Source organism: Ciconia boyciana, chromosome 1 (assembly GCF_034638445.1).
Source record: "Ciconia boyciana chromosome 1, ASM3463844v1, whole genome shotgun sequence".
NCBI lineage: Eukaryota > Metazoa > Chordata > Aves > Ciconiiformes > Ciconiidae > Ciconia > Ciconia boyciana.
Window position 1 is genome coordinate 28,065,689 of NC_132934.1, and position 27,216 is coordinate 28,092,904.

Consider the following 27,216-nt stretch of genomic DNA (forward strand, 5'->3'; position numbering starts at 1 on the left):
GAAATCATTGGATCTTTCTGCTGGGCTTTTTTGGTGTTTTTTTGTTTGTTTGATTGGTTGGTTGGTTTGGTTTGGTTTTCTTTTCCCACCACAAATCAGATGGGTCTTAAGCCTGAGATTTTGGAACATTATTTTCTATGAAGACTGTTAGAAGTCAGTACTAATCTGTGACTTTCCTGTGTACTGTGTATCAAATGTATAAAAATACCTTCTCTGAAACTGATCTTGTTTTCATCTTGGGCTGAAGAATCAACAATTTGTCAAGCAAAACTACCTCTGATCTTTATTGTATAATATTTTTTGTTATGATATAAAGTGTTGTACTGTAGTTTGGAAATATAATTATGTTTTAAAATAATGGTATGGAGAAACTTGATCATTAAGTTCTTCCTGAACAGAGATATGAAGTCTCTTAGTTTCAGAAAAACCTCGGTGGTATTTTTGCTCTCTGCTTGTCTGCTATTACTTATGAAAATCTGTGTATATATAAACATGCCATCAATTTTTTATTTGAAAAATACTTATTTTGGTACTGCAGTAAACACATAAAGCATGTTTTCATATCTTTTACTAGCATCATTTTAATACACAGAAATAGAAAACTTTATTTTAGAATGTTTTTCTTCCCTTTCCTCTGTGTATCAGCCAATTTACAAGATGTTATTTTTGTGACACTTCTGAAACTGCTGCAAATTGACATTTCTGTACTGAGTTGAGAAAGGGAAGGGGTTTTTTATGTAGTGAATTGTATTGACTGTAATGAAATCTGTGTGCAACATACCTGACTATTTCTTTTAGAGATTGTAAATTAATACCTAAAGAAAATATTTTAAAAACGTAAATAAGTAACATAACTTTGCCTGTAGTTTAGGTCTCATCTATGTGTGAGTGTACTCCAAAGAATGCATTTAATTTTATTTCTTTGTCTGTTTGGTATTTTTGTTAGGCCCGGCGCAAAGAGGTTTTTATCCAGGAGCGATATGGAAGATTTAATCTGAGTGACCCATTTCTGGCTCTTCAGAGAGACTTTGAGGCAGGTGCTGGTGATAAAGAAAAGAAGCCAATATGCATGAACCCTCTGTCCATTTTAGAAGCTGTTATGGCTCACTGCAGGAAAATGCAAGAAAGAATGTCAGCTCAGTTGGCTGCTGCTGAAAACAGACAAAAGAAGGTATCCTGCTACCAACTTTTTTTCCTTTTTCCTCTCCTGATTTGTTCTTTCATGCCACTTTTTTAATTTGCATCTTTGTCCAACTTGGTTATCATTACGAGTGTTAAAATGCTATCGCTTAATTGTCAGATATAGTGAGGTGCTGATTTTCTGGTGATATTTTGTGCACACACCTCATTCGTTCCATGAATTTAGCTCTACTTACGGAATAAATGAAATATAACTGGTACAAGTCTATCCAGTATATAAGTGGATAGCTGTGAGCTGAGAAAGCATCATCACAATATATTTTTAAACCAACACCATTGAAGCCTAGAGGAGCTACTGTTATTTTTGTTCTAACCTAAATAGCATAAAATAAATAATTTATTTGCATTTTATATTAGGTGGCTCTGTTTCATAAATCAGTAAAAGTAATTTATAACTCTAAAAAATACTTTTTTGCATATTTAGAACATTTGCTGTAAAGAGAAAATTATTTTGGAACAAGTATGTTGCAAAAACAGTCTCATATTGAAGACAAAACAATGTTATTTTGAAAGTGAATGGTTGGTTGGTTGCACATATTTCACTAATATGTAAGCCATACATTCCTAAAGCATAGCTAAATATTAATATGTTGGGGAGGGGTTTCTGAGAGGAAAGAAGGCAACAGTAATACAATAGACTAACCTAAACCAGGTATTTTTGAATAATTAGAAAAGAAATGCTTGCTAGGCATTGAATCATCCTCACTGGGCATAAGATGGATAGAATGTCTTCAGCAGCTGTGAAATAGCTTTTTGGTGATAGTTTTATATTGATGTTTAAAAAAACCCCAGACAATGCTAAGACAATTGACGTAAAACTGATTTTGGTAGTAATTGCTCTTTGGGAAATAATATGCACACAAAAGTACTGGAAGTATGCCGGAAATACATGCTTAAATTAAATCATCAAACCTTTTCTTCTTATCTTAGCTCTGTTGTTTAGTTTAGTTTAAGCAACCCTGCTCTGTTAAGCCTTCAGAAATACAGATACTGCATCCAAAAAATGAATAATACTAGACTGTATGTATGATATGTAAGTCTTAAACCAGTGTAATGGCCTATGTAATGAACTGTTACTTGTACTTACCTAGCACTTCTTTTAGAGGACTCTTAAATGTTAATTTTCTTTCTCATATGCTTTGTAAGTTGAGATTTTGGGGAAGGGGTTGTCTCAGCATAGAAAAGAGCGAGTAAACTTGCTTATTCTGACTGAAGAATGATATTGGGAGAGACCCTGACACATCTTCGTGGACAACTGGATTAGTTTCTTGTTTCAGTGCATGGCCACAAGTCTCTTCTTGTACCTAAATTCTTCATCTATCTCTGCCTTTTAGTATGTGGACAGATACATGCATGTAAGATGGGCTTACATATTGAGAATATGTCTCAAAGTCAGGGTATTGATATGTAAATTCCATTTTTGTCCTTTTTTTGGCCCAGGTTTATTACCAAAGTCTATATATAAGTCTGCATGTACAGGAAAGGATGCACTTGTCTTTTGTTTCCTAGAAAAATACATGACGTTTTTTTCTTTAGACCTTAATTTTAAGAGTTTGATCTTAATTTATTTTGCAGTTTGATTCTTACCTTGAGAAGTACCTAAACCTGTAGTACACCCAATTCTGAAGTCTGTAACTTTCAAGCTAAACTTTAAAGCACTACAATTGAAAAAGTATGTGTTGCTTTGAAAGTGTGTAATTATGACTCTACTGTTTTTACTCCTTGTAACAAACAGGAAATTTAAATAACACAGGATTTGAAAACAAACTGCATGGTGTTGAGCAGCCGTGTGCATGACTCTCTACAGAACTTACATCTTCCTCTTTTAAAGCCAATTAGAAGTGCTATTTGGACAGGGCACCCTCTTAAACTTCTTGGGTTTGTGGCAACAGATGACATATCTCTCAACCATCTCCATTCATTCACAAACCATTCATACAGTGTTTTACCTTCCCTTAGTTCCACATTTTTCTGTCTGTTCTCCATCTCTCAAATCCCTCCATGGAAGAGGGTAATTAAAGTATTTTGAGGGATTTCTAGAAATGTTCAACAAAGTAGGGTGACCTAATGTAAGAAAAATAAAGTTAAGCCTAGACAAATGTGACCTAAATACAGAGCCAGCTGCACCTTCTCCCTCCAAGAGTGGTTTCTCCTCCAAATGTGTGATGCCTCTATCTTCATGTTTGGAATTGCCTTACTGTCTCACTGTTACACTAAGTAATGAAGTCTGTGTACAGCTGTGTTTATTTTCTCTGGATATTACTGGACTTTAAACAGGCTCAGGCTGAACTCTTATTCCTGAGGATCTGTGAATATAGTGACCTTAGAAGTATTCTTTGAATAAAATTTTTATTTGATCATAAAAAGCAAGTCATAACAATGTGCCAGAATGTAGAAAAATTAAAGAGGTACACAAATGACTGTCAGTCATAGGCTTTTCATATACCAAACACCTAATCCCCAGATGTCATCTGCTTTGCGTTAAGTCTCCGTCCTCTTCCATCTCTTTGAATGCTTTTCCTGGAGCTGCTATAGAAATTAATTTTGAGGTTTCCTGGGAACTCAAAACCAGATAATCAAAATGACAGTTCTTGATTTGTCAAGTGTTTGCAGAGAAGTTAGTGTTGGGATGCATGCTCAAAGAAAGACAGACACATGGGTTGGAAGAGGCCCGTTGGTGTGATTTAGTCTAACCTTGTGCTTAAAGCAGATTATCAACAGCAGTACATCTGGTCATCTATGAATTTGTCTAGCTGAGTCCTGAAAACCCCCAGGAATGGCAATACTGCAGCCTTTCTGCACTACTATCCTTGTGAAGAACTTTTTTCCAAGACTGAGTCTCTTAAAGGGCAATTTTTCATGTTAACCTTTTGTTGTGGGGCCCCACCTGCCACTACCAAGAAGAATTTGACTCTGTCATAATTGAAAGGGCCCTTCGAAAGGAGCGGTATGTTGCTATTAGATTATCCCTCAGTCTTTTTTTCACTAGACTAAGCAAGCCAAGCTCCCTCTACCTTTTCTCACAAGGCATGCACTTTGTCTCTCACCTTTGAAGGGCCTTTGCTGGTTATTTCTTTGTGGGACACTATCATTTTTCTCAGTATCCTTTTTTACCCCTTTTCACATCCCTCTTGGACACATTTCCAGATGATTACATTACTGATATGGTTTAGTGTATGCATATAGTACACTTGATAAAAGTCAGGTCATAGTTAGTTCATAAACTCATAAATAATTACAGCTAGTTCCAAATCTGTCATCTAAAGGAAAAAATGCAGTGTAAATATTCAGAGGTTTGTCGTATTCAAGACGATGCAGCCAAAACAAGGGCAAGGGGGAGAAATAGACATAGGAGACGATGTAAAATGAGAAACCAATGTTGCTCTTGTCAATTTGAAATCAAATAGAGAACTTAAATATATATTAGGGATTCTTTATTTATATGCAATGCTTACAAATAAGATACTATAATAGTATGGTAAGCTGATTTAATCCCAGTTATATGTTAAAATCTGCATGTAATTATTTGAAAGTAATATAATTTCACAACAGTTAATTTATAGAACCAGTCCCTCACCTGAAAGCAAACTGGAGGAATAATAAAGTATAGAAAATCTTGATTAAAACATTTTCACTATAATCTTATTGCATTTCCAGGCTTTAAAAATTGTATACATTTCTCATGATTTTTGTATCTGTTTTAACAAAAAAGAAACTGTTGGATGCTCCACTGTTACTGTTGGATACTCCACTTGCTTTGAAATGCTTGTGAAGCATCCAAATGCTGTTGGATGCTCTGAAAAAAACAATGAAATGCTTGAGAAAAAAAAATTATTTTTCTGCATGTGAAGAACTGTGAATGGGACCATTCCTAAATACAGTGTCATCATAATAGCTTGTTAATTTAATTTGCAGCTGTACTGTCATTAACATAACTGAAGAGGTGTTGTTGCTGATATTGTCTGTTTAGCAATGACTGATAATGCCATACCTTATTTTTTATATATTTAACACTGTTTTTAAGAAAGGGTGGACTTGGTTCTGTGAAAGGCATTGTACAGAGTGTATTGCTTAACCTGGGATGAAGCTCTATAACCCCAGTGGAGCCTCTCCACTGCTAAACAGGTTTTGAGGTATTTGAAGTCAAGATGACATTTATAATGTAGGTATAAATTCCCATAGTGATTTCTTCCTCTTAGTTCATTGTTTCTTATGATAATGGTATGATTTCAGGAAGTAATTTTACTATTACTATAATATACATCACATCAATATTGCCATCACCTCTTTATGCTTTTTCCCATTCTTCTGAAGAAAACAGAAAAAAAATTTACAGTCAGGTAACGTGATTAGAAATGTTGGGAGACTGAGACACATGTTCATCTATAAGTGTAAATGCACGCAGGATTTATTTTTTTGTTCTCTCTATGTCATTTCACTTCTGTTCCTTTTTAAGCGTTTCCTTGTGTTTGAATTCTACCTACCATGTGGGAAAAAATTATCCCTGGGACAATGAGCTATAGCAAGTAGGATTTATTTCCATTTCAACTGCAGACTCTCTCCCTCTTGTACTCATGTCTTGATTGCATGAGTTTCAACTCTACTCTGTGGTATAACTGGAGAATAACAAAACTGTTATTTAAAAATTATATTTGTATTAGCTTTTGTTTAAATGCAATTTAGTTTAAAATGAACTGTAGACACATCTACAGTGATGTGGAAAAAGCTTCCAGAGCTAAGAAATTTCATCTCCTATTGGAGAGGACAGGGAATAGTGTGCTGTAGCAACAGGCTTTTGAAAAGCTATTATGTTGTAATGCCTGGAGGTTTTTTTGCCTGTGTGTCTGTTTGTTTGTTTTCATCTAGCAACCAAGACAATATTTTAAGCATTGACTGAGAGAGGAGATATTCCATAGCAATTACCAATCCCTTAGGCCATCTTGTTTCCCACATTACAGTTTACAGTAAATATATTCACGATGGTGGTATTGTCTTAAATGCTGAAGTTAGTATCATTTTCCCATGACACTATAATCTGAATCTATAATCTATGATTCCTCCTTCATCTATTGAAGTGAAACATTTATTCCAAGTAGGATCTTAAATGTACTGCTATTTGCCACAGCTTTTCTTAGATTATTTTTTTGAGCATTATGAAATGTTCTCGTATTGTAGAAGCATGAAACAGTTTCCTGTTGCAGTCAAAATTAACCATTCATGTTTGTGAGCACTTCATTATTTTTTTCATAGGTACCCGAAAGTATTTTTCCAGAAAAAATGCCCCCTTAGAAAATGCACTTTAGTGGTACAGTTCTGAATTATTATTTCTGTATCGATCTGTATGTAAATATGAAGCAGAACTGACAAGGCTAAACCAATAAAAAGAGTACAGGAGAAGGACTGTTCAGCAGTTTCTTGGGGTTTTGTTTATTTGGTTTTTTATCAGTCGTTCAGGTAAGCCATACAGGAAGCTACTGCATCAGTATCTGAAGGGAGGAGCAGGAAGAAAGAAACCAATTTTTCTTTTGTTGTTGTTTGACTTGTGTAAAAGTTTCCTTGGGAAAATATGAAGCAATTTGGGTTGCATTATTACTAGTAGGTATTTTATGAAATGGTGTATTAACATATTTTTCCAGTGCTTTTCTAGAACAGGGTCTTTGAATAAAAGCATAATCAGCAGGCAAGGTGAATTAGAGGTGATGACTATATGAATGAGGGGAAAAATTATTCTTATCCATTATCTGCACATAGTAGGTAGTTTTTTTGATTCTAGCTTATAACATAGTTTATACATCACTGCTAGAAGAGACCTTCTGCTATTAGTAAGTACAGGAAGATATGTTTAACTGTGCCAAAAAGTTGGTCTCAGAAATGCATGTCTTATTTATAAATGCTAAAACAGTATATAAGACACCTATGATGGGCATGATGGGCTGTGTATTTCAACCCTAATCTCCTTCAGTCTGAGGAAGACCTAAAGCTTAAACCTTTCATTCTGGGCTCAAAGGTTTTTTTGCAAAGCTCATCTCTTGCATGTGTCTAGTTCCTTTACTGAGAAGAGGACTTTCTGTGATGTCTTATGTCTAATTTCTGGAGAACAGGTAGCTCCTCACTCAGGAATAACAAGCATTTAATCACTTTGGGGAGTCTCTGTGTTGTCAACAGAGGAAAGTAGATGGGCTTACTTAGTTTCTGAATTGCTCTTCAGAGATGCCTTTCTTTTTCTTTTGCTTGTATAAGATTATAGGCACTTGTGTTAGACATCACAAATCACTTCCCTGGGGCGGACAGGTTCATTTTAGGCATACTCTCAAAGGTTAAAATATAAATGTCAGGTGAATACTAGGTTATGTTGAAAGTCTCCATCTCGTTAATGAGAATTTTTCTCTATGCTTTCTTACAGTTGGAAATGGAAAAATCTCAGTTACAGAATCTTGAGCTGGAGCACAAAAAGCTATCCGCTCGTCTTGAAGAAGAACGTGGAAAGAATAAGCATGTAGTATTGATGCTAGTGAAAGAGTGTAAGCAGTTGTCTGGCCGAATTGTAGAGGAAGCCCAGAAACTGGAAGAAGTGATGTCAAAATTTGAAGAGGAAAAGAAAAAGGCTACTGAATTGGAGGCATCTCTTGCAGCTGAGAAACAAAGGAGTACGCAAATGGAAGCTCAAATGGAAAAGCAGCTGTCTGAGTTTGACACAGAGAGAGAGCAGTTGCGTGCCAAACTTCATAGAGAGGAAGCACACACCAGTGACCTCAGAGAAGAGAGAGATAAAATGATCAAAATGATTGAGCAATTAAAAAAGGAGAATGAAAGTAAAGCTAATCTTTCTCTTAAAAATAAAGATAAAAATAAAGATAGGAGTCTTGTTTCTGTTTCTGTTGAAACAGAGGAGCTAAGTTCAAGAACTGTTGCCTGCCAAACAGATACTGTAGTGATGGACAGTAGCACAGAAAATGTTAAGAAGTTGCCTTTGACTGTATCTGTAAAGCCTTCTACAGTGAACCCACTAGTGTCTGGCAATACAAAAATGAATGTGTGTGCCAATGCAGCATTTGTGAAGCCTGTCATCGATAGGCAATCTTCATCTAGTGAACTTGTCCCTCCCGCAACTCCTGTTCTTACACAGAATCAAAACAGAATTGAGGAAAATGGACCAAGTACAGGCTCATCACCTGATTTACCAAGTAGCACTTCCCCTTTTTCAAATAGTACTTCCCTTTGCACCCCTGCAGCACCGCCTGCTGCAGCTCAGAATTCCTCGCTCACTTCATCTATGCACAGTTTGCATTCATCATCTGCCAACGCTACTGGACATCCAGGCCTAAATCCACGAATCCAAGCAGCTAGATTTAGGTTTCAAGCAAATGCGAATGATCAAGACCAAAATGGAAACACAACCCAAAGCCCCCCCTCAAGGGACGTATCCCCTACTAGTCGTGACAACCTAGTTGCCAAACAGGTAGCTCGGAATACTGTTACACAAGTCCTTTCGAGATTTACAAGCCCTCAGAGCAGCACTCCGTCGCGGCCGGGGACATCACATTCAATGGAAGTTGGCACTTACCCTCCAGTAGGTAGAATGAGTTTAAAGACTCCCAGTGTATCAAGAATTGACAGAGGAAATCCTCCACCTATTCCTCCTAAAAAACCAGGGCTTTCGCAAACTCCTTCTCCACCGCACCCACAGCTTAAAGTTTTAATGGATAGTAGTCGATCCCCAAATACAAGTGCAAAAACTGACAGCAAAACCGTGACCTCACCTCTTTCAAGTTCACCACAAGGAATCAGGGTAATAAATGAGGAAATTATTTCTAAGTCCTCACCTCAGCTGCCACCAAAACCTGCTATAGATTTATCTGTGGCACCTGCAGGCTGTGCCATACCAGCCATAGCCTCATCTCAGGTGGGTGCCTGGCCTTCCCACTTCCCTGGACTGAACCAACCTGCATGTTCAGAAAATTCCTTTGTCATTCCCACCACCATTGCCTGTAGCTCCTCCATAAACCCTGTTAGTGCTTCATCCTGTAGACCATGTGATTCAGACAGCCTCCTGGTAACAGCATCAGGTAAAGGGATTGATATGCTATAAACTGTCTTCCTCTAAAATAATGTTTTGTTTTTCCTATATGTCTCTTGTTTGCTTTATTTATCTTTTTATACCTTTCTCTTTATTACTTTCTAAAAGCTGAAGTTTTCATTTATATTTTTTCCACATTCCAGAGGTATGGGAATTCTTTTGCTGATTTAGTAATGTTATAAATTAGTTTGCTTCCTTAAGGAGGTCTCCAAATTGAAGGCTTTTTCTAAAGGTAAAGAGGACTAATGTTTAAAGTAAATGGGCTGCAGATTATGGTATATTAAAAAAACTCCTTTTTTTCTTCTTTGGGTTTTTGGGTTTGGGGGTTTTTTTGGTGAATTATATTATTTTGGACTTCAAAATGCTTTCTCAGTCTGAAATAATGTTTTGAAAATTACCTCTGCTGGTGATCTTCCATGGAATATGTATTTCAGTGCTTGTGAATCTTTTAGAAAACAGGGCATAGCTGTGGCTACTGTATTGTCCTATGGCATTAAATAGTTGCACATTAAGGTGTATAATTGCCTGTATAACAGTGCAGTTGCAAATATATCACTTCATACCCATAGAATATCTTTCATTTTTATTTCCATTTTTCTATAGTTCTGGTGTTAGTTGTAGGCTTTGTTAATACTTGTGTGTGGCATCTCACAGGTTTACTTCAACAGATATCAGCAAAGGTTTGCTGTTGGAGAGCTGAAATCTAAATGTTATGTTGATAGTCTAAGTCTGGAGCCAGTGTGTGTATCTGCTATTCATTTTGCATTGTGGTGGTGACTTATTTGTGTGCCTAATGGCAGTTAAAGGAACAAAGGCGGCCGCCCTGATCTACCTTTCAGTTAATTGTAGATGTCCTATAAATCTTTTTGTCAACATATTTCCCTGCTGGGATCAATAGCACTAGAATATTAGGTAGAAGTCCCTCTAGCCTGACCTGCACTACAGTGAGGAAGACACACACACAGTTATGGAACACTTTAGACCTTCATCAGCATTGAAGAATGTTTGAATGGTCTCAAACTTTCAACAGTTATTCTCAGTTCAGTTATGGTACTTCAGTCCCCAATAACTTTAGTCCCTGTATCATCATCTATAGGGTATAAAACCCCTGCACAGCTGGTCTGCTTCCATCACACAACCAAGCACTTTCTGTTGGTAGCTGTATCACTGTCTGATAAGGTAGTTGAACTCACAGTCTCGGGGAAGCTGTTCCTAAAGAAGCATGTGGCAAACTTGTATGTGTACATATAGGAGGTTCCAGGGTTCACATTATTAAGGAATTTTTATTCCCATTCCACTTCATTGAAGACTATCTGCAAGTTTCTGGAGTAACCTAGTCATGTTTTTAACATTTGGCTGTCGTACCATACTGTCAGAATCCTCCCTTCTTTCTGAAATAAAAATATGAGCTCAGAAATCTTAATTTCCGTTTGTCTACTACTTCTCAGAGTTAACAACTGTGGGATTTGATGGTTGCCTCTTAGTTTGCTGTTTTTCATACAGATGTCCTGAATTTTCATCTTAAATTCTTATTCCTAGCTGTCTGATTGCCATGTCAGACAGATCATTAGTGTCCCAGCATTCCAGATATTCTTCAAACCTCATTTGCCTTCAGGTGCTATTATAGGCTCCATAATGGAATTAAAATTTCATTTACAAAAAATTCTAAGATTTTATTAACATACAACAAATTATTGGCAAAATCAGCTTCAAAGTGAATAGTCTTTGTAGGCAAGAGGCTGTCTTCCACAAATCCTATCAGCATGAATTAGGCTGTATATTTCAGTTATTCTTGCATTAACTGGATGATGTTTGGTAAACATTTATGACAGTTTTTGATTATTCTTTAAAAAAAATAAATCTTCTATCTTAAAAATGAAATTACCACTACTTGACTTCATAACTCCATGTATTGTTATCACTTTAGTTTGTGCTTTGAAGTATAAACTTTTTTCTTAGGAGAACAATCAGCCTTTTAAATAGGATTCCTCCACCAAATAGTTAATTTGTGTTTCTTATGAAATTTGTGACAGTTCTCAGAGGCAATTCTCAACATAGGATTTTTGTCAAAAACTGTTAGTTTTTTTAAATTGTGCTGCTTTATGTGTTCGGATTGCCTTTCTTCATTTACACTCTATTCACTTGTTTTTGGAAGGGATGGAAACATTTGGGTTCATTTAATCCCCTTATAATCCGTGCTCTGAACATTTGACGCTGTTGGTATTTTGTAAGTGGCAGTGCTTTTTGTGATTTTTTGCAATTGCAAATGGGAATCATACCCCATAATCAGAAGTCTGCAAAGAAAGATTGCTTAAACTCTAGTCAGTGGTCTCCTGTTTTGTTTTATTTTATTAATACAGAGATGTTATTTTAATATCCCTCCTTTACTGACTACAAACAGGCTCAAAGAACTTTAATAACTTTATCTGAAATATTCAAGTAAATATTTAGGAGCTCATTTGCCTTTTACCCAAACTAATGCTTATACTTTATTGCATTTATTCTCCAATCGCATTTTATTTATGTTTTTAAGGGAACTTAATCTATTTTGGCCAAGTGTTCTGGCAAACCGCAGGACTAAAAAAACTTTGAGCAACAGATGTTATGCAAGTACGGAAAGACATTTCCTTCAAAATATTATGCTGAGAAAAGAAAAAATAATAGATTTTATAAATACATATGGAAATAGACGTTGTCTTAGAAAATAAAAGATAAATCAAATTTAATAACACTGTTTTCATTAAAATAATGTGGTCAGTAATGCCTGAATTCATGTCACTTATTCACTTTCTTCTTCCAGTTTCTTTTTTAAGTGTGACTTTCCTTGAGGTGAACAACATCTAACAAACTACAAATAGTACTGAAACCTCCTTCCCATATCTGCATTTTCATGCCCTCTAGGCACAGATTCAGTTAGTTTTGTTAATGTTCTGGCTGATTTTAATCTGTTTTATTTACTTTTTTCAGAAAATGTTTAAAATTTCAATTTTACTTTCAGTTAAAGCAGAGCATGGTGAAATCTTATTCATATTTTATTGTATAGTAAGTAGTGAGCTTCAATCAGCATTTGTTAATATTTTTAAACAACAGTGCAAAACAAATTTAACATATTAAAAAAGTCATTGAAAGAATCCTCCATTTTTACATTTTTTTGTCAATAAATTAATGTTTCTTTGTTATTACTGTGGAGTCAGAAGGATTGATAGCGTAATCATTAGTATTCTATTTATTAATTTTACTTCATATTATTCTATTTATAATTTTACTCCATATTATTAAAATACTTCATCATTAAAGTATTCTATTTATTAATTTTAAAACAGTTTCCTAGTTAGCTCAGGTTGCTTTAGGAACATATCAATGGCCTGATTGGGAGTAAGGGAGTGTCTTGGTTCTAGAAAGAGCAACTGTTAAGAGCAAACTTAAAATCAGAGCACTGATTGTTTTAGTTACGCATTCTGCTAAATTAATGTGATGACATGTTCTTTTAGAGACGGGGCATTGTACTACATGTTGCTCTTTTCACCCCAGTAGGAAAAGACACCAGCTTTTGTCATTAATGTTGAACAGACTGCACATAGAGAAATTACAATGAACATCTATGGCCTGATTCAAAATCTGCAACAGTGTTTTCATTAACTTCAGCAGCCTTTGAACTGGTGCCAGAATGCTTCTGCTCTGTTTGGATTTCAACATTGCCATGGCTGTAAGATTTCAAAATGGAAACGCATATAGGCAGTTGGATTTTCATACCCCTGGGATTTCTGCTTTCACTTTCTTCTTGGTTTTGCGCTTTTTATGTCACTCTTCAATGTAGTATGGTTTTTATTTTGCTCATTTCTATAATGATTGATTTATTCTCTCTATACAATTGGCTTTGAAGATAAAAGTGGGGGGTGAGGGACTGATCTGGGCTCTGAAATTAACCATCTCACATTCTGAAGCTGATGCCAGAAGCTGTTTTTGTCTATCCCTCTGCCCTTCATCACTGCATGCCCTACAAGCTTTCACAGATGCTTCACATTTCCTAACTTTTTGCATCTGTAATGGTGTACCTTATTTATTGGTATTTTCTAATGTTGGTGTATTTCGTTGGATGAATTTAGCTTTATTATATTGCTTTACGTTGATAATAGATGTTTATGTTATTACCTGGTTTTCGTATCTTTTTCAGTAGAAGTTTTGCATTTAATTATAACCTAGTTGAATGAATTTCATCACTGAATTGCAACAACATATTTTTCATTTCAAGGAGTTGAAATGAAAGTTAAGATACCACATATGGCACAAAAAAAATTCCTTCTATTTTGGCATTTCTGTTAATGATGCTTTAAAAAAAAACAACAAAAACTTGCACTATTTTCAATAAGGAAGGGAACCCAGAAATACTGTTCATATTACAAAACTGCGTGGCAAAGTGAACTTCATGCTTAAAGCTTAGCGTCAGGCTCCTCAAATTCCCCCAAATAATTTCAATATAACTTGGACAAAGAATGGTAGCATCTGGAGTGCCACACAAGCAATGTCCACTATCAGTTAACTACCATGGCAAGACAGTAAAAACTACACAAGTACCATTTAAAAAACATTTATGTATATAGCAACAACTGCAGCACCGTTAGTTTCAAAGAATAACAAAAGGTTGGAAAAATAAAAACACTTTTATAATGCAATGGAAGAACAAAAGTTATTCTTCAGACCTTTCGGGATTTTGTAAGAGTTAACTGTTCTCAAATATTGGAAGTAGAAATAAATATTTTTTTTTACCACTTAAAGGATGCAGTTTACTTTGTATATTGCTTTTTTTTTTTTTTTTACAAACTTCAGAAAATCCTTAAAATCCTCTGATTAAAAATATTGGAGAAACAAATATTAGTAAGAGTATTAATAGTCAGAAGGTAGCTTCACAACTGAAGTTATTTGACAATGGATGGAGTTAACTTTAGTTTATCATCAGTTTAAAGTTGGATTTATAAGGTAACTTCATAGCTGTAGTGATGACTTCTTATAGTCAAATAAATAAGTTGAATAATAAGCTAACATTGTGAAAATACTACAAATACATTTCCTTTACATACTAAACTAGTAAACTTAATTTGAAATGACAAATTTGGCTTACTATAGAAACAAATATGAAAATACTCCAAGCATTTATTTTTTTGTTGTTTTGAATTGGGATCAAACTATGTGTTCTTCATTGGGGCTGCTCAGATGATGGATTCTTGTGTAAGTCTGGACCTTAATTCTATTTTAATAGAATTTCTAATAGAATTCTATTGGGAACTTCCATATTTAATTTTGTTTTTCCAAAATGCAGAGCAGATCATCCCAGTATGGTAGAGCAACTGCCACATGCTTTTTCTAGTTCTAGGTGTTGGAGGTTGGATAGCACTTAATCAGCTTGATGGACCTGGAGGTAATGCCCTGCAGATCCTCTTCAGTCTTGGGTCTTGCAGAACCACAGTAAAAGCTGTGTAAACTTGCTTTGTATTGTCAGATTTCAGCTTCATATAATAGCTTATGTGTGGCCACAGAATACAAAGTTATTTATTCAAGAGAGAAATATAATGTGGATTTTCTAAAGGTAATAGTGAAAATAAGAAAAAAAAATCTTTATCCTATTTTCTCTTGCAGTCCTTGATCAAGGAAAAATGCACAAAATTTTTTATGCCTTATGCAGCAAACTTCATATTCTTAACAAACTTCCTGCTAAAGCTGATAAGTAATGAACAGAACATTTAACCAAGATAACTCCTAAGCTTTCAAAGCTTTGAATTGAATATTATTTTTAATGGGGTGACTTGAAAACTTTCACTTGTAAATTTTATATAACCTGTTATTCATTCATACTGGAGTATTTTATAAGATATTGTTTAAGTATTGCTGAGTAAAAGAAACATTACCTCAAGGTACAGTTCAATAATAAATATATTTATTTCTGTATTATTTGTGTAAATGATTTCTATATTTTTTTGCAAACTTACTCAAAGACGCTTAAAGTTATTAAGGGCTCTCTGTGTGATTTATCTGTATAACTGCAGGTGAGATAACTAAAGTTTGCACTAAGACTGTAAAGGAGGATGAAATTTCATATGAAAATAAGTATTTTGTTTTGGAAACCTTTCTTTAGATACTTTAAAAAACCTTCCCAGCATATCAGCAATTAAATTAAAACTTGTATAAAACTTTCAGTAGTTTCTGAATTTTAATAGTATAATTTTTTTTGAGACAACCAGCTGCTACTACAGTTCATAACAAGTTTAATGTTAACCTTTTGTAATGAAATCCTGTTCATTTGCTTTAATAACTGTCACCCCTGGATGCAGTTTTTATTCTTCAGAATACCTTCTGATGTATAGACAAAGCATCATCACAAAACTTGTGCTAAACTAACAAATCCTGTCGTTTTGAAGATCCTTCTTAATTTTTAAAAGAACACTGAAAATGCAGAGCTTTATTTATGTGTCTTCCATCTAACTTCTGTTGCTTTAACTCACAGGCTGGTCTTCCTCCCTAACCCCTTTGTTAACAAGTGGTGGTCCTGTCCCCCTGGGTGGCAGGCCCACCCTTCTTCACCAAGCTGCTGCCCAGGGAAATGTCACTTTATTATCAATGCTGCTTAATGAAGAAGGACTGGACATTAATTACTCTTCTGAAGATGGCTATTCTGCCTTGTATTCTGCTGCTACGAATGGACATACAGGTAAGTGATTCTAAGTTCTGTTATGACATTTAAGTGAAATAGTGAAAGCTTATTTCATGAGTTTTAAATATTAAATTAGGTCAAATGCATGTTTTTTAAAAATGTGAAATTGAAACTGAGATATATCGATTATATGACAAAAGTCATAGTGTAGCATATATACACGCAATACTTCCGGAGGCAGAATTTTGGAACACAGAAAGCATTCTTGCTTGTGGTAACATTCTGCAGGAACATCCATTCTAATTCTCCACTCCCATCCTTTAAAAAGCCACCAGATATCATCACCCCATGTTCTGTGACAAACTAAAGATCTTTTGTAGCAAAGGCAACTTGAAAGAAAGAACTTTCCTCTACAGGGAGTAAGTAGGAAAGAATAGGCCATCACCAGTGTTTTGATCTTCAGCAGCAGCAGTGAAAATGATGGAAGGTGGTTTCAGAGTAGTGTGTTACTTGGGGAAAAAAATGAACTGTCTTTATTTTTGAACTAGATGAAATAGCCTTAGTTTGTTCTCTAGACTCTACTGAGATAGTTAAAATTTTTCTTTTTCTTTTCTCCACTACCCTCAGTCTTGAGGAGGTAGCATCTCCGAACCTTTCAACAGTCAGTCTTCATATTTTATGAATATATTTATGAAATGAGGCAAATATGTTAGTAACAGATACGAATTTCATGGATACAAACTCCAAGCGACAATTTTCAGAGTCAACGTAAGGCTCTCAAACAGCAGCTTTCTTTAAAATTCCAGTACAAGTTACTATAGTTTTTTCTACTTACGTAAAAATCTCCTAGATTCTTATATTGCAAATAATATAATTACGCTGTTTTGGACACTAAAGATGAAATCCACCAATACCAATGACAAAAATTCCATTAATTTTTAGTAAAGTCAAGATTTTATTTCACAGTAAAAGGTGGAACATGGTGCCTTTAAAGCCACTGCTTTCAAGAGTACTTTGTGGTTTTAATTAACAATGTATTTGTTAGTGACACAATTAGAAAACCCCAATACAGTGTTCAAAATAGTATTTAGGGAGACTATTCCATTATTTTTCTCAAGTATTTTAAAAATCAAAGTAAAGTTAGGATCCAAAAATCCATAGCTAGGCAGATAGCGTACATTTTTCTGACATGTTCAGGGTTAATTTTGCTACCAGACATAGGGATAGGAGGAATGTTCCCTTTGTTCAGGATGGTATATTTTGTCTTTGCTTGCTAGGTGCTATGGTTTACTTCATAGGAACATCTGGGTCTTTTCATCTGACATTCTTTGCTGTTGCCAAGACCCTTAAAATATTGTAAAAGTCCCTTATTTTATTTTCTTTCTTTGGCACTTATCTTTTTTTGCAACTTTTTATCTTCAGTATTAAGAGTCCAAGTTTATTATATCACGTGGATTTATTTCCCCCCCCTCACCGAATGGATGTTCTATAGATTCTTCTAGGCTTACATCCATTTATCATTGCTGGTGTTTGTGGGAGACCGTAACTGACCCAGTTCTTCTTTACTCATCTTGTATTCCTAAAATGTTTCGAAGCAAATGCCCTGATTTTCAGTTACAATTACTGAGCAGCTCTTACTGACAGCAAAGGCAATTTAGTTTCTTGTTTTATTGTCAAAATTTCAAATGAGAGGTACTTGACAGAAGTATGAAAACACAATAATGAAAAGAAACACGTGCATATGCATCCTATAATTGTTTAGTATCTTTTACTTTTTAAGATTAAAAAAAATATTACAAAGGTTTTAGTATTGCACTTCTATTTATAGTTGACAGGATGTGAAAAACACTTAATTGTACAAATCATCGCATTTTAGCGACTAAATGGATTGTATGAATTCTGAATGAGAGAATCACACAGCAGCAATATTGATGTCTCCTTCATACATTATATGAAAATTGAGAGTAGTAGATTTATAGTATTTTGGAGAAAGGTTTTTGTGCTTACCTTTAATACATAATACTTTCTTTGTTACTTGCAGTTTGTTCCCAAGTGCATGGATAGATGCAGCTCTTCAAAGTGGAGACTTTTAAAAACAAATTTATGTAAAAATATATAGGCTTAAGAAAGGAAGTATAGGAATAAATCTCATATTTTAAAACATCCTTTTTAATAGCTTTTTTAAACTAACCAGGTGGAAAGAAATGACACTGATGTAATTTTAAGAAGGATAAAATAATTTATTGTACAAATTTTTTAATTGCGTTGAGTAGGATTGTCAATGGTAAGTTACTGTCTTTTGGCTGGTTTTTTTCCTTAGAATCATAGAATCATTTAGGTTGGAAAAGACCCTTGAGATCATCGAGCCCAACCGTAAGACTTGACACATAAGCTTACCCTGGTGGGTGATTACAACACACCATGATTTAATTTATTGAGAATACTTTCAACCTGGAGTTAGTGATTAAATAGATTTGCAGATTTCCAGGACCCCTTGTTTCTTCTAAGTCAACTAACCAGATTTTCCAGTTTCTCCTGGGAAATAGTTGGCCAGAAGAAAAGAGTAGCTCTAGACTTGTTAAGAGCCAGCATAGTGAGTACCTCCCTTCAGAAACAAACACCGTGTTGCAGAGAGTGTGGGAAGAGTGGAAAGTGAATGATCTTTGAACAGTATTTAAGTGTAGATAACTACAGAAAGGTACAGCACATTGTAACCAGCATGGTGGCAGCAGTTGTTATATGCTCTCAGCCCAGTCTGTAGAGAAAACTGAGTTACACAAGAAAAGAGAACACTCAAATATTCTTTCCTAATCTGTCCTATTTGCAAAATGTGTAGCCTTCCTGTTCGTAAACAGTTGCCTTTTGAGAGCTGCAGCTAAGGGTTTTTCCCGCACATGAAGATCATAGCAGCTGTTTTGTTTCCTGCACACACCGTCCCCAGTTCTGTAGGTTTGAGAGAGAGAACTTCACCCTAAAAATATACACTAAATACTTTCTTTGTGTTTGAATGGACATGAGGAAACTGTTGATTTTATGATTTAACCACTAGGTTGGGATAGCTGAACAGATTGTTTTGTCAGGCCATCTTGGTTTGATCCATTAACAAAGCAGGAGCCGCTTCAGTCTATTATGCACTTGATAACATGTACAGTAGTTCACTTAGCTAATATATCTGCATATCTGTATTGTGTTGCCAATCCTGACCGTTCTCTGCCACACACGAGGTGGCTGAAAAGGAGAATGAAATAATAAGAGTTCCTGAAACTGAGAGATGTGAAGAGAATAATAATAATATCCTTTGGACTCAGCTGTGTGCTAATCATATGCATTTATGGTATAATTGATTCTCTTCTATCCTGAGTATTTGGAGGCTGTGGCACCCTGATTGATAGGAAAAACTGGAATGATGTGGGAAGTAGAAAGGAGTGAGGTGCAGAGACATACAGCTACATGGAGTCAGCTCTGCCGAGCCACTGGATGTATCTGCATGGTGTTTGCCAGCACTCTGGAAGAACTAACTACCCAGCTGTGGTGGAGAGCAGTAAAGTCGCCAGGTGTTTGTGCTATTAAGCTTCCATGTTTTGCTTTTGCTTGACCGAAACCTTTAACTGAGTGACAACATCAGTGTCTGTCTTGTGCCTGACCTTCTGCCCAGTTCCCCTTACTGCTGATTACTTCTGTGGCAGACAGCAGTGAACTGAAGTTAATGAGCCTGGATTGACCCAAATTACCCTTCTTCAAATCCCAGTTGGAAGTCCATCCAGAGGACCCAGGCTTCTTGGAGATTATGGCTCTTTTGCTTGATATGCCACCAGAACAGGTCATGTAGACCTTACTAGCTCACATAGTATGCCTTATGAAAGTAGCTGTATTTCCTCATGCTTGCACTTATCTCTGAGAACAAACAGCTCTTTTCAATGATCTTCATCAGAAACAGTATTTTCACATAGATAAGCTACCACCTGAATGATCTGCCAATCAATAGTTGTGAGTCAACCATACCTTTCTAAAAAGGTGGTCTTGTTCTGTGCGTTCTTCATGGCTTTTGCATGGCTAACATACGCTTTATGAAGACACCAAAGAGTACTCTAGACAAATACTTGAAACTGCTAGAAGAAAATGTTTTCAACATCCTTCATAAACTTTAGAAGTATTTTAGGATGTCAAGCAGAAATCTGTATTTTCAAGTTAATTGTTGAATATAAGACTGGGATTGACAATGCAAAGAGGAAAAAAAATATGTCGTTGTTACCAGAGTATTTTTTCTGTTACAAAGTGATGGAAAATATAAATTGATTTTAATTGGTATTATCTTACAAGTGGAAATACTAGGTAAGTTAGTTAAGTGAGAGCTTCTTTCTGACTTACAAAAATTATTACAGAAGTAGTCCTGGTAGGTTATCCTGACAACCAACTTTAAAAAAAAAAAAGTCATTTCAGATCAGATTACTTACTTAAGAATTTAAGAATCTTAATTTACAATATAATAGTTTACAGTGTTTTAAAATCTTATTTCTTAATGTTAAATTATTTATTCAATCAACTCCACAACATCTGTATTAATATTTGAAAGAATTGTAACAGGAATAAATATGTTCAGGAATGTTTTACATTAGCCAGATTCTAAATATTTGTTTCTAATTTTTCAATTTCCAATTTTCCAATTTTTCTAATTTCCAATTTTTCAAAAAAAATTTCCAATTTTTCTAATTTCCAATTCTAAATATATGTTTCTGATACCTAGAGATAAACTTCACTAGCAAAGCTTGGCTCCAAGATCTTACCCAGTGCTGGAACAGAGTGCATTAAGCTCACTCAGAAATCAGGTCAGGAGTTTGTAATTGGTGTTCTAGCTGAGCTTATTTTCAAAGTAGTAGTTTCAACTACAAAAGACTTGGTTTATTTTGGTCTAGAACCAATTTCAAGAATATAGAGCAGATTAAGTATTTTCTTCAAACTTAATTGCATCAAATTATATTCCAATTTGTGGATGAAAAGCAGTCTAATTACTATGTAATTAATGATCTTCATTTAGCTGTAGGATGGTGGAATCAGGCTGGTACTATTTTTAGCCATGTCATTTTGGAAATATATGAATGGGAATGGTTTGGGGACGTTTGAGGTTGTCGGCTTATTTTATTTGCCATTGCAATCCCATGTCAGTATTCTAAAACAAGACTGGCCAGCCTGTTTGAGTTACACGTAGCTTGTGAGCATCTCCCTGTGGCTGTCATATTTGGGATGTGTCATGTGACTGCCAGTGGGACTGTGCTGCCTTTGGGGGCTGCTGGATCATCCAAATTCCCCGCTTTGGAGGTACATAAATTAGCTAACACTGAGAGCTGCCAGCAATGGGCACGAATTTGGATCCCAGTAGAACCCAACCCAGGCCCTTTTTGCAGTAGAGTGGTGGTGCCCCAGGGAGCCGTTCTCACCTCTCTCCTGCAAACTAATTCCTGAGCTTCTACTTCTGTTGGCTAAGGCGTGTGGTGTATAGTCAAAAAGACTGGCTGCTGTTGCCCCTTGAGCAAGTTTTAACTTCTGGTAGTTTTAACCACTTGTTTTTGTTGCATCAGTCTATGTTTTTTCTCAATTTATAGATTGTGTGAGATTGCTGCTGACTGCAGAAGCACAAGTTGATGCTGCTGATAAAAATGGCTTTACACCCTTGTGTTCAGCAGTTGCTCAGGGACATGTCAAGTAAGTGAAGTCTTAAGATTTTGCCTTTCCGCTATTACTCAATTTTATATTCTCCTTACTTTATATTATATACTTTTTTCATTACATTACTGTTGCATTCGTAGGTATAAATGCATATAACTATCGTTTTTTGAAAGCATCTACTGAAACTCATATTCACATGCCATTCTGTTTTTAGTATTTTCCATTTGTTTTTTTTTCCAATTGCAGCTCTTAAGGTTGCTGAATGTGTATTCTTAGTAACCACAATATGATATTGGTCCACATGGGCGTTATACCTTTGAATTTCTTAATTTTCTTTGATTTATCAGCCATAATACAGGATTAACAGAGGAAGAAGGAAAGAAATTATGTTTGCACTGATTTTTTTGAAGCATGGAGAACTATGACTATCATATTCAGAGACAAAAGAACATTTATCTGAGTATTCTCCTGGGTGATATAGAATCAAATACTTTAAAAAACAAAAGTTTTTTTAAAGTTTAAGTTTTTTTGTATCAGTAACTTTGAAAAACATAAAATAATGTATGAGTCAAAGAATATTTCTAATAACATTCTTCAAAGTGTAGTTACAATAATTTCCTTTTACTTTTTGAAGCTGCTAATTTTATAAAGATTGGTGTTTTATGACAGCATGATTGGAAAATTCTGTCATCTTTTTATACTGAGAACCAGTACACAAAAATTCATCCAGATGATTGGTTTTTTCCTCCCTTTTACTCTCCTCATCAGAGGAGCTGAAGGCTAATGTTGCATTTCCGCTCTGCAGCTTTACTGTGTATCATAGAATCGTAGGAAATAGAACTGAAAGTTGGAAGCAACCACTAGATAACCTCTTCCAGAGCATCCTTATCCAGATAAAACTATTTTACAAACGCAAAAAGTCTTAAAGAGCTTGACCGGGAATCTTTATTAGACTTTACCTTTGTTTTATGTATCTTTAGTTTTGCTTGTCTTTCAGTTTTTGATTCTTTTAATGTGGCATTTTACTATTTTGAAGGATTTTACTCTGATATAGTAACGTATATGGGTCAGAGTGTTATTATACTGTGGTAGGCCCTGACCCAACAATGAGGAAGAGTGAGATCCCCGTCCTTCTCACAGTCTTCCATGAGTATATAAGGATCATTAGGGATTCTTGCCACTTCTTAGAGGACTTCAAGCTTATCAGCTAATGGGCATCTTTTACTGGAAGCCTTAATCCAGAGGCAGCAGATTCGCACTAGGTGTTTTGAGCACAGAAATACATATCTAGTTAAATGTTTCAGTGTTTTACATAAAATCTGTAAAAATTACATGTGACCTGACAAGACAAACCAAGAATACACTCTTCATATTCTCTCACTAAAATAAATATCTTAGGCTTTGTTTAAATAGGAAGCTATTTATTTCTCTGACTTACCCTCACAACACTTTGCTGTATATTGTCTGCTGTGTTATGATATTGCAGACTTTATATTCTTTTTTCCTTAGAGTTACTTATGTAGTATGATATCCTTAAACACTTTTCTTGCTTTCACTTTTTTTAGGCACTAAACATGAACCAAATTGTAAAAGTGAGCATGGAATAATAACAGGGCCAGCCAAAAATATCAGAGAGACTATGAATGCTTCAGGCTGTTTGATTTGTTGATCACTTCAAAGTTCTGGCTCAGCAAAATTCTGTAACATGCAGAATTTGGGGCAATAGGATAGTCTGTCCCCTTTCAAGTGTTGTGTTTTATAGTCCATGTTACTTGCACTAAGAATCTGGGGTTAACAATGGCACTAAACTACTATCAGTTACACAGTAGTTGTCTGTGACAGATTTGCTAGCCAGTCCCCTGTGACATGTCAGTTAACCTTATTCCTGAACTGGCACAATACTGTTGTTCCAGCCCCATTTACAGAGTCGGAAAGAAATTATAGTTGTTTAGGGCTGTTCAGTAATATCACCAATTCAGAAAATGCTTTTAGAAGAAACTTTCAAAATAATTTCCCATGTGGTCCAGGCAGGCTGACCTTACCTGACCTTGAGGTGGAAAGTCAATGTAGCATTTCCAGAATCATTGAATACAATGCAAAATAACAAAGCAGATATTTTCAACATAGCAGACTTAAAACTCAATCTGCAGTTGCTTTATGGAGGTGTCTTGTTATGAGCCCATCTTAAGATGACTTTTGTGACTGTATGGTTAGGATCCATGTTCAACATTTGGTAAGGTAGAGCATTACTTTTATCTGTATTTTTTCTGTTCATTTAAGCATTTTCAGAAAGTGCAGCTAAGTAATTCATACTAATGATCCGTTTTATTTGTTTCTCAAATTTGTCATTTTATCTTGAACTTCATTGATTTTCTGACTAAATAAGAACTTACTAAAAGGAGATTTTTTTTTTAATACTTGTGGTTTTTTCATCTGTAATTTCTTATATACTTATGTTCTTATATATATCTTACATTGCTTTAAATATTTTATCATCTTGTTGCTATAGTATGGTCTCCTAACCAGTAGTTATATGGCATTGCATTAGTTGCTTTGAGGCTTGATATCCTTGTTGATATCCTTCTATTTTTATGAACTAATAAATATTGAGCCAGAGAGACAGGGAGTTATCTTTGCTTAAAGCCCTTGTTTGAACTGCAGAGGGAATAGACCAGAATTAAGATTTTTCTAAAGTCTTGAGAGTTGCTGAAAAGCTGGGTTTGGGAAGGGGAAGGGAGCCAGTGCTGGCACAAGGATCGGGAAGAAAACTGGACCTACTGCTACAGGGTTGTGAGGAAGTACAGAATCCTGGATCCAAATGCTGGTCCCTAGTGAGTCACTCTTCAGCCCTTCACCTAAGCTTCTATGCTCCCTAATCCAGTAGCTGCTACCAGCACACCCCAAGCCATCCTTCTGAAGTAGCCTCCAATGGTAGGTAGTGCCATAGCTGTTTTGCTGTCCCTACCAGTTTATTTCCCTAGGCCAGTGACCCTTTTGCTGGTATCTAAAGCTAGTCCTAGTCCTAGTCTTTTCTTTTTTTTTTTTTTTTTTTTTTCCGTTTTAAATTATTTTTAATATCAGTAGTCAGGAAAAAAATGTTACTTTTTTGCTCAGCTGAAGGTTTTTCTTAAGCAGCTATCATCAAGTTTTTATTAGCCTTGTGAAATTAAATGTTTTATATTCACAGTTTTTAAATGCATCTACAGTAGTTTAAGATTTACAGGTTTGAAGTAACCTGATTTTTTGTCTTTATATCTATGTGAATGTATAAAATTATACCTTATATTTGTGTATAAGTGACAGATAAAATCACAGGTAGATCTGTATCTATAAAATCAGTACTTTATAAAAAAAAAAAGTAAATGTTGTAAGTTATAAAGAGTTTTTTGATGTCAAATACAAGATAATTTTACCACTACCTTATTGTTTGCTGTAGGTGTGCAGAATTATTAATTATGTATCAGGCTGATATTAACCATGCTGCTGAAAGAGGACAGACACCTTTGTACCTGGCCTGTAAAAATGGAAATAACGATTGTATTAAGCTATTGTTGGAAGGTGGAGCAGATCGAACAGTAAAAACCAGTGTAAGTTAAATCAGTTTGTAAAGTTAAAGTACCTTGTATAGTACTAAATAACTGCAAACAGCTACGAAATATTTACATTAAAATACTTATTTAAAGTTTTCTTTAAAGCTGGAATAAACCATGTAATTAGAAATTAGTATTTTGTTCTTTTCATCATAGTTTCTGTGGTTTTTTTTTTAAGCTGTGTATTGTCTCTAAAATCTCCTACACTATGTGACTTCCATATTATTTTACATATTTCAGATTCCGTCTGCAGTTTGCTGCAGACTTTTCTTCAGCACTGGATTTGCAAAACAGAACTCTTCTGTTTAGACTTATTTTTAAGGCGGAGAAGTGGAGATAGGGATTTTGTTTCCACCTTTTATGTTAGGGTACTTTATTGTTGTACTCGAGGGGACCCCCACCCCCAAATTTGCCATCCATTACTGTAAAGTCTCATATATCACGAATGGGAGAATATGGCAAAAAAAATGTATATGCAGGAGAAAGGGAAGAGGACTGTCTCAAAATTAACATCTAGGTATTGCCCTTTTCAGGTGCTTTCCTGAAGATTTCCTTAAGACTTTGACGTAAACATGACAATAAATGTGGGATGTGGGATGTAGGCTGTCCAGAAACACAACACAGAGTATTAGCTTCACAGTACATTCTGCTCCTCTACTACACTGAATTTTTTTGATTCATTTACTTTGGATTTGGCAAGTAAATATATGTGACTTGAAATGAGAAAAAGTTATGATGTCAAAACCATGAAAATATCTGACTAATAAACTGATTAATGCAACATGAAACAAATTATTGATCATTAGAATCATGTTAGTTTGATACATGATAAGGAAACAGCCTGTTACCAGCATGTAAGTCCTATATCACTTAGACTCTTCTAAAAGTTTTGAAGTTTCTGTCTGTTGGACTGTCCTTGGAGAAAGCTGTAAAATTTTCTTCTACATTTTCTTCCCTCTCTTTCTTCCACCCCAAACACATACAAGCAACTCTGTTTTCCCAAAGGATTATTATGTCACTCTTGCTTATCTTTTTAATTTCCAAACAGAGCCTTCCATTCAGATTCATGGCTGATAGAAAAGTGTTCGCAGAACTTACATGTGTTTGGTGGGAGTGTGCTTTTTGCCTTTTTTTTTTTTTAGGATGGCTGGTCACCAATTCACGCAGCAGTGGATTCTGGTAATGTTGACAGTCTCAAGCTCCTTATGTACTATGGAGAACCAAACAATGGGAACTCTTTGACTGATGCAGAGCCTAATTTAGACTACTTTGATTTGGAGAAGAGAGAAGACAACTACAGCAGTAGAGTAAAGCCTGTTATTTCTGCAGATCTCATCAACCATGCTGACAAAGAGGGATGGACTGCTGCCCACATAGCAGCATCAAAAGGCTTTAAGGTCAGTCTATGTGAACAAGTTACAATAACCTGATAGAATTCAGGCAAGATAAGTCCTTCTTTTTTATCTTTGAAGAACTATAACTTAGATGTTAAATCTAAGTTTGTTATCAAGTTTATTGTCACACTTGATTTAACAGAGACAGATAATTCCAGTGGATAATTTACCCCAGAAGCTAGGTGTCAAATGGGGTGAATTCTCATATTTAAATGCCTATTTCTTTTGGGACAGCAATAAAAAGAGAAAACATGATTACTTGACATTCAGATTTTCAAAGTTAAAGTGAGGTGAATCCCACCCTAAATGCCAATTCATTGGGTGTCATGTACTTAATATAAATATTAGATGGACATAGTTTCCAGTTACAGTTAGGGATAATTTAACCATGAACAATTTTTCCTGTGGGAGGGAGGGGAGAACAAGAAATTTGAGAATTGTATTTGTGCAGTAATACATTGTTTAATTTGTTATTTTGGGCAGCCTTTTTAGCAGGCAATGAATAAGTTATTTGGGTGTTGGGTAACTGATGACATGGAGAATGACCTTACAGGTCTTACTGATGATAAACAGGAAGATTTCTGGAAATTGAATATTACTTGAAGGATTTGACATCAGAAGCTTTACACTTCTAACACTGACTGT

The 27,216-nt window shown here is 35.2% G+C and overlaps 1 protein-coding gene across 1 annotated transcript in view; it reads left to right on the forward strand.

The window, feature by feature from the left end:
* CTTNBP2 (cortactin binding protein 2) overlaps positions 1–27,216 on the forward strand; it is an 88,547-nt gene that overhangs the window by 33,888 nt on the left and 27,443 nt on the right. The window contains exons 3-8 of the mRNA XM_072871460.1: positions 947–1,171; positions 7,604–9,266; positions 15,777–15,980; positions 21,524–21,623; positions 25,024–25,174; positions 26,320–26,574. Of these exons, the coding sequence (XP_072727561.1) occupies positions 947–1,171; positions 7,604–9,266; positions 15,777–15,980; positions 21,524–21,623; positions 25,024–25,174; positions 26,320–26,574 (2,598 nt within the window). The remainder of the gene's footprint in view (positions 1–946; positions 1,172–7,603; positions 9,267–15,776; positions 15,981–21,523; positions 21,624–25,023; positions 25,175–26,319; positions 26,575–27,216) is intronic.